Consider the following 13,283-nt stretch of genomic DNA (forward strand, 5'->3'; position numbering starts at 1 on the left):
AGCACTGAGAAAAAACAGAAAAATTATCACGGATGGAAAAGAATGGACTATGGAGAAAGAATCCTAGCAGCATTTCCCCTAGCAGCAAATGGCCCAGGAGGGCAATAGGGTGGTAAGATGGTGTGTGTTGGAATAGTGTTCAAATGAGGATACTGAGCAGTTGTTCTCCATGTCCAACAAAGGTAAGGCAGATAAAGTTACTCAGTTTACACAAACCAGCTTCAGAGTAGCTCTTAAGCAGCATTTCTAACTATGAGGTTAGGACAAGATACCTCAGGAGGCAAAGGGATCTCCTCTACTGGAGGATGCTGATAAAAGGCCACACAAACACCCATCAGTGACAACCTATGTATATACACTATCCTGCCTCAGAACAATGGGATTGGACTAGATCACCTATGGTCCCAATTTTCTAGAATTCTGTACATCAGCAACTTGTGATTTCTCCTAACTTGCAAAGCACCTAACTTTAACATCCAGAGACATAACCAGTAATTACCGAGCCACTGTTACAGGGAGGGGAAGAGCCTTTGCGTTTGTGTAACACTTGTTTGCATTGCTTGGTTGATACAGCAAGACCAGCTGCATTTCATTTATTGCCTGCCGTGAGTAAGAAATCCCCATTCACTGTTCCAGGATATTTTGCTCAGACAGAGGATATTGCTGCCAAACAGCGGCAGCGGTCTTGGCTGAAAAAATTCTCAGGGAAGAACCCCCTGTTTTGCATCTCTGGAGTTAGACTCACTGTTATTATAGATAATACCATGGTTATTGAATATGGTTTCCTCACACGTTGGCTAGTACACAAAAAGATTTATTTTGGTACAGACATGCCAAACTATTAATAAAAAAGTCCTAAAGAGACATGTTTTGCCAATTAAGAAATTCAGTGTTGTAATGGCAGCGCTACGTCATTTAATTCCCCCAATGCAGCAGACAAGCTTTGATCCAAACATTACACTCGATCTGATCACAAGTCAAGCTGAAAGAAATAGTCTACCCAGCTATTTTGTTTCACAATGTCAGAGAAAGGCCATACTAGGATTCTTCCAACCATCTCTGAACAGTCAGACACTTAGCTATATTTATTGAATGAATAAACCGCCAGAAATTAACTAAGTTGTTTTTGCAGGAAGATGTCCATAATAGAACCATTAGCAAGTCTGACTGAGGGAATTCAGAGACAGATAAACGAAAAGTCCCTATGGTTATACATTTACAAAATGCTTTTCCATTATGGACATAGTTGCTAAATGTTTCCAGGATTCAGTGCTGAAACTTCACAGGATACATACTCTAATAGTCCAGAATACACGAAAACTGCATTGTAAAAACCAATAATGTGACAGACTACTACTGTTGCATCAGAAAATCTTATCATGTGAGGATTCTGACATCCATATAAAATGAAACATAGTATAATGGAGAATAATTGAGCTCATTCTACTTACCCACTCACTACATGCTCTTTATTAATTTCTGACTGCAAACACAGCTATTGGAATGGGAGGGGGAAGGAAAGAAGAAGAACTGGCAGTCTGTCCATATGACTATTTTGTCATTCTAGTTTTAAAATAGAGGCAGTTAGGAACAGAACATGTATGCTATGTTTTATTTTTCAATGGAGTAACGTATAAGGAAGCCCTTCTGGATCACCTGCAAAATTACTGCTTTGCTGTTAACAGCCTACAACAGATTGTTATTGCTAAAGGTTTTAACGAACATGTTTTGTCAGTAATAAAATGCAAAGACAGCTCTGTCAAACTCAGAAGTAGAAAAATGCTCATAAGGAAAGGATAATTATCACTACTTACCAATTCCGTACTTTGTCCTGTAATATTCTTTAGTGAATTCATCACAATCACAGAGTATTATCTTCCTTCCCCAAACATTAATTACTGCCCCTATTTTCAGGTCACTGTCTCTGTAAAATTCCTGATGCACTGCTCCTGTCTAATAAAAGAGGGAACAATTATATGGCAGCTCTATAAATCTCAGAATCCCACAACCTTTCTTAAAATTTAGGTCATTTAGTGTGTGTGTTTTAAAATACAACCTTCACAGTCCATTTGCAAGTATGCTAAACTACCATGCTAAACTACCTCACTTTCACAAACATGGAATTTACATACAGTAATTCTCAGTAGTTTTCATTTGAGCTGTTCTCCAGTGGCAACACAATTTTATAAATAACTCTGTTGTAGAGGATAACAACCACAGAAATTACAAAAACTACTATAAATACATTCAACAGCTGGAGGCATTCAATAATATCTGACCTTACGATTGTCCAGAATGTAACGGCCTCTGTTTCCTACTAACTTTCCAAACACATTAAGAACAGTGCGACTGGTGATTGTGCCTGGCTGATACAGCCCGGTGGGAGCATACTGCAAGAGAAGACACCAACTCTTAAGAAATACAGTTAACAGTGAAGAAAGAAAACTCAGTTACCTTAGAACTAGCAGGGGTTTTTACAGACTTACTGTTATTGTAATATTTTCTTGGGAGAAATTTTAGTAAATTCTAAGGTAAGATTACACTACCGAACCTAAAAGCCAGTGTATATGCCAAAAGCCAGTATGTATGCCAGAAGAAGCATTTAGAATCTTACTGTGTATCCAAGAGTAAAGCCTCTTTTTTCTTGGAAGCAAACAGAAAGCAAAGGTTAGCACATCCAAAGTAACATATCCTTGTCAATATCTGCTCTAAAGGCTATTATTTTTATTGGTAATAATTATAAAAACATACAAAAGAGCGACTCAGGATTGGTCCGACTGTGATAACCACTGCACAAATACAGGGAATTCAAGTCAGCATGATTCTATTGGCAAAGTTGTTAGTATTTTTGTCTCTATTTTAGGTTTCAAAATTACAATAGAAATTTATCGCAGTAATATCAAACTTAATATGCAAACACATTATATTTTTTTTTTAATTATTAACAAACTGCTGATGCAGGGTAACCAAAGTGGGTTATTTTGTCATGCCACCTTCCCTGAGACCCCATCTTTTGACTGATCTCCTCTGCTGCCCTTCTCAAAATTTCCACTGAATTCAAAGGAAGAAGCCAGCCTCTAAAATTATAACTTGCACTTCAACGGTAGAAGGGGGTCTGTTAACATAGAGCCACTGCTAAATCAGCATCTCAGAACATAGGATGCACAAGGTGAGAAAAGTGCAATATTTTGCTGTTAGGTTTTTTACTATAAAATCTCACGTACATTTATGGCATCACAAATAGATTACCAGTATTAGAAGGAAAGGAGGGAAAAGACTCCCCAGTATTTTACTCCATCTTTGTGTTGACGTTATTCTGTCATCAGGATCTGTCTGGAGTGATACAGAAGTGTATCCAGCTCATTAATTTTATAATCATAATAGGTTACAGAGGACTCAAATCCCTTGAAGATTTGAGTCCTCTGACTGGACTCTTTGAGCCCACTGACTGGAAAAGGGGAAACATAATCCCCATTTTCAAAAAGGAAAGAAGGAGGAACCAGGGAACTATAGGCCAGTCAGTCTCACCTCCGTGCCTGGTAAGATTATGGAGCAGATCCTCCGGGAGGCACTGCTGAGGCAGAATAATAACGAAGAGGTGATTGGGTACAATCAACACGGCTTCACCAAGGGCAAATCGTGCCTGATAAACCTGGTGGCCTTCTATGAGAATGTCACAACATCAATAGACAAGGGGAGAGCAACTGACGTCATTTACCTGGACCTGAGCAAAGCCTTTGACACTGTCCTACATGATGTGCTGGTCTCCAAGCTGATAAAATATGGGTTTGATGGACTGGCAATTCAGTGGATTAAAACTGGCTTGACGGCCACACCCAAAGAGTGGCTGTCAATGGGTCCATGTCCAAGTGGAGGCCAGTGACACGTGGAGTCCCTCAAGGATCAGTACTGGGACCGGTCTTGTTTAACATCTTCGTCAGCGACATGGACAGTGGCATACAGTGCACCCTCAGCAAGTTTGCTGACAACACCAAGCTGTGTGGGGCGGCTGACAGGCTGGAGGGAAGGGATGCCATCCAGAAGGACCTTGACAGGCTGGAGAGGTTGGCCCATGCCAGCCTCATGAAGTTCAACAAGACCAAGTGCAAGGTCCTCAATCTGGGTCGGAGCAATCCCAAGAACCGATATAGTCTGGGCAGCGACTGGCTTGAGAGCAGCCCTGAAGAAAAGGACTTGGGGGTGCTGGCAGACGAGAGGCTCAACATGAGCCGTCAGTGTGCACTAGCAGCCCAGAAAGCCAATCGTATCCTGGGCTGCATCAGGAGAAGCATGGCCAGCAGGTCGAGGGAGGTGATTCTCCCCCTCTACTCCACTCTCATGAGACCCCACCTGGAGTACTGCATCCAATTCTGGAGCCCCTACTACAAGAGAGATATGGACATGCTGGAACGTGTCCAGAGAAGGGCCATGAGGCTGATCAGAGGGCTGGAGCACCTCTCCTATGAGGACAGACTGAGGGAGTTGGGGTTGTTCAGTCTGCAGAAAAGAAGGCTCCGAGGAGACCTTATAGCGGCCTACCAGTATCTTAAGGGGGCCTACAAGAAAGTTGGTGAGGGACTTTTTAGGATGTTGGGTAATGGTAGGACTAGAGGGAATGGAGTAAAACTAGAGATGGGACGATTCAGACTGGACGTTAGGAAGAAGTTCTTCACCTTGAGGGTGGTGAGACACTGGAACTGGTTGCCCAGAGAGGTGGTGGAAGCCCCATCCCTGGAAGTTTTTAAGGCCAGGCTGGATGGGGCTTTGAGCAACCTGATCTAGTGGGAGATGTCCCTGCCCATGGCAGGGGGGTTGGAACTAGATGATCTTTAAGGTCCCTTCCAACCTAAACCATTCTATGGTTCTATGATTTCTCTGAGAGAAGCCTTCTCAAATAAGCACCTGATTAAGTTTATTCATGTATTCCTATTGATTTTAATTAGCTTTGTATAAGGTCCCAAACCTAGGAACCCATTTTTAAGAAATCACTCTAGATTTACTACAAAGAAGTAATGTTGTGGAATACTAAAACTAGACCTTTCAAAAGGTTGCAAATACAAGTCATATAGATCAAATCTGAATTCACCACAGTTTCACATTAGTTTATCAATCAATATTAATTAATTTTCTGGACTTCCATTACTGCAGAGCTTTATTAATACATTTACCTTAATAGACTAACATTGGAGAAAGGAAATCATTGGATATCTTTCTGCCTAAATTCTCTCTCCTTTTAATTTAATTTAAATATGACAAGCCTAAACCTATTTTTTTCCATCACTTATTAAGTTGTTATTATATAAATATGTGTACAAAACCTAAATCATGTAATTATGATTAATACTCTGATAACACTTTCACATCATTCTGGCCATCATTTCACATCACATCATTACAACCCTAATACAGGATTTTCAAAACAGGCACTTAATATTTCTTAATTAATGAAAGAATTTCAAATAAGCTAAAATTTTCATTCCTCACCTTCGGAAGCTTATCTCTTCTGAGGAAAAGTGGAACTGCATCCCGGCCTGAATTTACTGGTATAATTTCTTTTATATCAATAGTATCATCAGACAAATAATAGTGTAGAACAAGTTCCCGTGGGTCATGAAACATGGATTCTGGGTCATCCCACACACAGAAAAAACGTAAAACTTGTCCATCATGCTCCAGAAATTGTTTCAAAGTGTCAATGCGCTCATAAGGGCGCAATGGCTTCATACTTTCCAGAATCTGCACAGAAAGGAGAAATTAAGAGAAACACCTTTTTAATTATTTGCTCTTAAAAACAGGACACCAAACTGCAGGGTACTAGCTAATCATGGACCATGCTTTTAGGATTTTCAAATAACACCACACAATTACAATACATGAAACACTATTTATGCCATTACCAAAGAACTATTTACTGGGTTGCTGTGCCCCCAGAAAATACATGAAAACAATTTTGGAATGGTTTTGATCCTTGTTTTTCTTGCAATAAGGTCCTTCAGATCAGAGAACTGTTAAATTATTTATAGTACAACTCACATTTTCAACAAATTGCCCATGGTAATCAGATAACTACAACTCCAAACAGCATCACCCTGCCTGATTTACTTCCTTGAAAATTATTTTTTATAGATGATGCGGCATAAAGAATTAATCCTTTATTTTCCCTTTGGTGTTTTCTTTCCTTTAGCTTTAAAACATAGTTAATTAACTTTTGATTCATGTCATACAGTTGGCAGGTACTGGGTATGTATGTTCTCCTCCCAATATACACGCACAGGTCTGAAAAGGAATAGCAAATTTCAAACTAAAGATATATTCCAGCTGATGTGATCTATAACAAGATGCTGTCTACAGTCATGGTTGCTGCAAAACCAGTAGCACTGCATTAAATCAGATCCCAGGATAACTATCCAATCCGAGGATTGCATTTACATACTGTCAGTTACAGTCACGTATATAAATGGTGACCTGAACAGGGTGTTTCTCCTAAGTCAAAATCCATCATATCCAAAGTGAGTTAAAGGGGCAAGACAGTCCTTCTAATCTACAAAATTCTACAAAATTGCTTCTGAAGGAGAATGGTGACAGACATCAATGAGACAATGTAAGCTGAGCTGACTGAACAGAAAGAACTGTCAACTATGGGCAGTTCATATCATTGTCTAGATTTCTATTTATACACTGATGCATCTTCTAGCCTTAACAATCTGCGAGGGGAAAGGCCCATTCTTTCAGAGCATCAAATCTTAAAATAAGGAAAGTAGAACTAAGTTTTGCCTGCCAATGTCCTTGCTAATCTGCAGCACTCTTTCCATTTCCAGCATCATCATGCTAGTATGCATGGTATTTACTATCCTAGTACTATCTTTCCTCCTTCCTGACCCTTGAAGACACAATGAGCAACAAAATACAGTCACAGAGCCAGAAAACATCATCATCCATGGGAATTCATCTCCAACAATACAGAAACATGAATCTAAAGGTCTTTCTACATTTTTCATTGGTCTCACTTTCTATCTCATCATATTCCTTCCTTTCCTTCATACTTTCATTTTCTGGCCATCTGCACTATTAGGAGTCTGGTGCAAACCCATTTAATTTTGCTCAAAGCAGTCCAGAGCAATCTTCCCTTAATAAATAAAAAAAATTACCTTCCACAAATTAGTCACAGGGAAGTGAGAGCATAAAGCAGCCAGAATTTGCTAGGTAACTTTTCTGTAATTTCTCAACTGAGAATATTAAGACATAGATTTCACTAATTTTTGGTCTTCTGATGCTCTTATTTCTCAAACATCTTTTTCCTTTCTCCATTATCTTTAGACACACATGTGCACAATACTTGGAATGTTTTGCTTGTGGATTTTACAAAAAATAATAATAATAATGAAGCAGGTTATGCAGTACCATATATAATGCCGACACGGTCTGCCAATATCAAGACAACTCAGCATGTGTTAATACACACCCGCTACCTACAAGGCCTGAGTAAGGAAAAAGCAACCCACGGCCAGCCTGAGTCACCACTACACAGGAACAGGAAACATATTACAAATACTACTCTTCGTTGTGGGACTGCAAAAAGCCTGAAAGCATGAATGAAGTGAAACCAACACGTTGGCCTGAGAGTGCCTCAAAGACATGCAAATGGTCCTACACATCTCAGTGATAACTACTTTCCATTTTTGCTGCTGAGAGCTGCAGCAGTTTTCTCAATAGGAGGATTAAGTTGAATGCAACAGACACATGGAGTGTTTGTTGCTTTCAGAGTACTAGGCTGCATCTATCACAACAGGCTGCATATCGTGGGCCAACAGTCCTAACCGTGAGGTCAAGAAAAAAATACAGTGCCATCTGCACTCATATTAATCAAGAAAAACAGAATTGAAAGAAATTGTCATTATCTTATCTCCTACAGAAAACATCACTCCCACTATTAACTCACAGAGAAAAGACCCCAAATCCTGCAGAGAGGAATCCACATCACTTTTAGGAGCTGCAAGTGAGATTTTTGGAGATGTGTATGTGTTCCCATATACTCATAAAAGAGGGAACTGCATTGAAATAAAACCTCACAAGTCTTAAAACTGCAGACTGCTGGGTTCTGTGTGGCAGCAGAATTTGCTTTGCATGTGCAAAGAGCCGTAAATAACATGTGGGGTAGAGATGAAAACTGACATATGAATAGACCAAATCAAGTGAGTGAGTCTGCAGGAAGCCATGGATGTGCTTGAACCACAATTCCAATTAGATCTTTCTTTAAACACTTTAAAAGTGTTTATTATCATTAAATTAGCTCAAGCAAAATCATAAGTAGAACATACAATAGGTCCTTTTTTTTTCTTTTCCGTTTAATACAGAAAGGTTTATTTTGTTTTTACTAATTCATTTTGTTCTGTTTCAACAGATGTGTGAACACATGAGAGAAAATCAGTTATATTCGGGTCTTCACTATGTTAGTACAATGAGTCATATAATAAAATTTTAAAAAGCAAGTTTTGTTTCGTGATTCATTATGTTGAAATAGCTACCTCTACGTACTTTCTATTTGCTATTAGAGAAATATTTTATATAATGCATATTACTCATAAAAAGGACACTTTTATGAAAATCAAGTTTTCACTGTTACTGCCTCATCTGACCTTTTGCCGCTCTTTGGTGTATGGGTCATCTGGACGATCTGCAGGAGGATTTAATCTAACTCCCATCTTCCTCAGGAAATTTTTTGTAAACTGGTCACAATCTATAATCTTGTATCTTCGGGCATAAAGGATTACTTCTATGTTGATATTGAAATGATCTATAGTATAGAACTGATCTTCATGAGGAGGTGGAAGTGGAATCCGATGCCGTCGAACAATAGTTCCTGTAAAAGAATTAGAACAAATTCATGGCGTGAATATCCTCTGCTCTAAGGATCACTTTACAGACTTGCTAATTTTCTATGCTGATACGACCAAAACAGATGAAGTCGTATGCGACAAACAAAAGTGTCACTCATTCAGCAAAAGAACTATTAGGTAAGAGGATCCTTTCTATTAGAAATACTTTACACTGATCATCTTCTAGAACCTCAAGTTCTAGTATTTGACTTAATACAGAAAATTAGCACCTTCTGGAGCAAACAAGAAACCACTGGAGTAACTCTCCAAGTGTTGCTGGAAATGTAACAGGTTAGTATTTTTTCAACAAGAACAGCAAAGATACTGCTCTCATTAAGATAAGAGATGTCTTTTTCACTTTTTCTGAGAAGCAAGGCAGTACTCATTAGTATAATTATTTTTTCTTTAAAAAGAAACACACAAAAAGTTGTGCAAAAAAAAACATGTGGCAGGGGTGTATGGGAGGGACTAGATTTGTCTATGCTCTGAAGGGTAGAGAGCGCCACACATAGCTGAGGTTAGAGGGGAAAAAATGCCCTACCAAGGAAGAAAGTGTGATCTATCAAGCACAGAAGGAAGTGCATTCAACTGAGCTTCCTAAAGGAGCAAAATGAAAGTAGAGACGACTGAGACGAGTTGGGCTGATTGCTGGGCTGCAGTAGAGAAATGTATATATTGATCCATCTCCAAAATACAGAGCCAGGAACTCATAACCCGTAGTCTAATAGGAACACTATCCAAAAGAAAAAGAAAGGGAAAATAAAAAGAATAAAGAAAAAAGATAGACATTTTAACTTTGTTAAAGTAAGTACACAATTAAGTTTTCTTCTTGATAGTCTTTAAATGAAAGGACTGTTATTCTGGAAGCATAGTATTTGTTTACATTTACCACATCAAAAGAGAAGGAATCTGCTATGGGTCTATCAATCAGCTGAAAACTCACAAATATATTGATGAATTGGGTAATGCTTCAAAAGCACTCACTGATGATGATTAAGAGACCATCTCTCATATGGAAAGGTTGAGAGAGCTGGGTCTGTCCAGCCTGGAGCAGAGATGGCTTAGGGGGGAACCTCTTATCAATGTTTATAAATACCTGATGGGAGGGAATGAAAAAGCTGGAGACAGGCGCTTCTCCAGACAAATTAAAAAATACAAAATTCCATCTGAACACAAGAAAACACTTTTTACTGTGAGGGTGATGAAACACTGGAACAGGCTGTCCAAAAAGGCTGTAGAGTCTCCATCCTTGGAGATACTTAAAACGCAACTGGACATGGCCCTGGGCATCTGGCTCCATCTGATCCTGCTTTGAGCAGCAGGGGCTGGACTAGACAATCTTAAGATATCCCTTTCAACCTCGACAATTCTGTGGTACTATAAGTATTTTAGAAACAACTTAGAAGCTACAGCCTCAGTAGGTTAAACAAATATGTAAAACATACATTAAAGGAAGGTATGCAGCTGCATGTATGACAAGCTATGATTTATTCTGGATGAAGTTACGAGTTCATAAAGAACAGCAGATGGGCAAAGCTGGGACTAAACTCTTTTTTTCAACATTAGGAGAGAACAAAAAGGACAACAGTGAAAGTTTTGCCACATCAATACCTCAGTACAGTTCTATGAAAATACCCTGCAGAGAATAAAAAGATGGTTCAGTCTTCAACCTCAGGCTCTTTGCTGTGCTTACCAACCCAGATACCTCTGTAGCACCAGCTTTATAATCTGGATATCCACTGGTTCAGACCAGACAGAAACCACCAACCCATACTATTATAATAATTCCTTGCTACCATAGGTGCCCAACAAATTTAAAATTACAGTAATTACAAAAGATGCAATTTTAAGACAACTACAGTAAACACACAAAAATTCCGAAACTAAAAATAGTTCCAGTACTAGCCTACTACTACAATAATAGTTTACTAGACACAATTATCTAAAAGGTCTGTCTCATTATCTCTCACTACAGAGCTGGATCTCTTTCCAGTGCCCTTCAGCTGTGCATCTGGTAGTGCTTCCCACTGAGTCCCATTTGATGATTTTCCAGCACTGCTATTTTGTTTTGGGGGTAGGTGGGCGTGGAGGAGTGCTCGGGGAGAGTGGGGATGAAGAGAAGCAGAGGAGGAGAGAGAAAGATATTGCTGTGTAGTTTGGTTTGGTGTTTGAATGGCCTTATTTCTGAGTTAGTCCATGGAAATTCATTATTGTTCACATTATTTCCCTAGGGACTAATCTGTATGCAATAACTTCCACTACTACATTATCTTGGGTTGTTTGTTAAATTCTAACTCCTACAATGAAAACACACCCTTAATTTTTCAGGGGAATAAGGCAACAAAGCAGATTCACTCCACGCTCCCATATTTAAGACCCATTCAGCATCCTGGTGTTTCACATGTACCAAATCTGACATTCTCGTTACTGACCTTTGACTGTAAAATAAATTTGAACCTCTATCTGCTTAAACACACATGTATTTAAGATGCATCCTCATGGAGATATTAGTTAGAAAACATGGTAATTAGCACATTTTAAAATGATGCAAAACTGTATTGCATTACCATTAGCAAAACCACATACTTTAAAATATGTTACCTGATTTTGGCTAATCCTTTGGTTACTCCTACAAAAATCAACAAATAATGTGTTAAGTCAGAACAGTCTTCCGCATAAATTCTAATTCACAGAATAAATTCTCTGTGATTCTGTGATAAATGCAGAACAATGCAAATCCTGTTGAATCATCATTTCAGTAAAAATATAATGGTTGACAATTTTGTAATATGAGGTGTTTTCCAAAGGTATATTCACCTCAGAACTGGTGAATAAGCCTTCAGCTAGTTTTTCATATCAGTTTTCAAAGTATAATACACATACCCATTTTGTTGTGAGGGATAAGAATTTCTTTCCTAATGGAAAATGTCTTGTAAAGATAATATCTGTGCCAATCCTTTGCTTTTATTAGGTATCACTGTGCCTGATCTACACGTGTAGAGGAGACATTTTATATCGTTGAATTTCAAATTCAATAAAACCTGATCAGTTGAGGTTAGTACTCAGCATTTTTTAAATTGTCCTTCCTTCTAGAAAATAATTACGTTTCTACTTTTAGAAATTTGCTACAAGTTGCCATAGGAGGATCTGGGCATGTGCAACACTCAGGCTGCTCAGGACAGATGGCTATTCTTGATGTTTCTTTTGTCTTTTGTCAGTTTATTGAACAGGCTATCCTACCGCACCACCACCAATATTTTAAACATTTGCATCTGGTCAGGCTAAAGCTCTCTACTGTGCTCTTATAAAGGGAGTTGGGGTACTGCTTTTCTCTAACAGTGCTGGTGGCATCGCATGCCCACACCATAATTTGTAGCATATCTTCTTTTCTCTCAGGGCTTCTGATTATTTGGGAGCTACATCAGCAGCTTAAGGAGACCTTAAGAGTAGTGAAGGCCTTTTGACTATGGGGCAGCTCATGAAGCTGGGCAGCAAATGATTTGGTCTCTGCTGCTATGCTGCTCTGCCAAAGAAATAAAGTGGTACCGAGAATTGCCTCAGCACAGCTTTCCGACTCCCTCTGCACTACTCAAGAGTGCATCAGAGAAAGGAGAGGAATGGGTAACACCTGGAGTTTGTACACTCTTTGACTGCTTGCACAGAAAGGAGGAGAAACAACCACTACTATTTCTGCAACACAAACAGTTCATCCCAATAAACAAGGGGGCTTCTTACATTCACTTATTCGCTCATCTCAGAACATAGCAAGGTCACAATTTGGCTGCTATCAAGTATGGCAAAATCACAATTATTTCAAGGCCTCAGGGGAGGTCTTAAACTCTTAGATAATCGGTTATACTGGAGGAGCTGACTTCAGCTTCGCTTTCCTGCTTGTACTTTCCTCTTCAGCCAGCCGGCCTTGGGAACCCGGCCAGCAGGCAGCTCCACTCTCTTCTTCAGCTGGCTGACCTTGGGGAAACCAGCCAGCTGCTCCACTCCACTCTGGTTTGCAGGGCCTGGATTGCACTGGAAGCTACAGTCAACCCCATGGGACAGAAATGACCTTTTGATAAGACAGTATCAGCCAGCCACAGTCCTGTTAACTGGGAATTGGATCTACAAAACGCTTGCACTGCCATATCTAGCCTCGCTCTCTATGGGAGAATTTCTTTTTATATGGGAAAAATCATGAGCATTCCGGCTCTGGAAGAACACAGTGAAGTTTGTTATGTGGTCAAGTTTACTGTCCTTCTCTTCACTCTGTACTCCCTTATCTGTAGTTAGTTTTTGTGCACTGTGATTGTCCTGGTATTTTTTGCCTTGATTCTGGTTTTTCAGTTTCAGGTTGGTCTCTGCACTCATTTGTGCTTGGCATTGAATTTCTCTGTTTGTATAGATTTCTTCTAA

The 13,283-nt window shown here is 39.3% G+C and overlaps 1 protein-coding gene across 1 annotated transcript in view; it reads right to left on the minus strand.

Annotated features, from left to right (window-relative positions):
- Positions 1 to 13,283, minus strand: part of EFHC2 (EF-hand domain containing 2) — a 70,727-nt gene that overhangs the window by 40,021 nt on the left and 17,423 nt on the right. Inside the window, exons 4-7 of the mRNA XM_063353897.1 lie at positions 8,637 to 8,860; positions 5,485 to 5,736; positions 2,280 to 2,390; positions 1,815 to 1,953 (exon numbers count right to left, since the gene is read on the minus strand). Of these exons, the coding sequence (XP_063209967.1) occupies positions 1,815 to 1,953; positions 2,280 to 2,390; positions 5,485 to 5,736; positions 8,637 to 8,860 (726 nt within the window). The remainder of the gene's footprint in view (positions 1 to 1,814; positions 1,954 to 2,279; positions 2,391 to 5,484; positions 5,737 to 8,636; positions 8,861 to 13,283) is intronic.

Source organism: Chroicocephalus ridibundus, chromosome 1 (genome assembly GCF_963924245.1).
Source record: "Chroicocephalus ridibundus chromosome 1, bChrRid1.1, whole genome shotgun sequence".
In the NCBI taxonomy this organism is placed as follows: domain Eukaryota; kingdom Metazoa; phylum Chordata; class Aves; order Charadriiformes; family Laridae; genus Chroicocephalus; species Chroicocephalus ridibundus.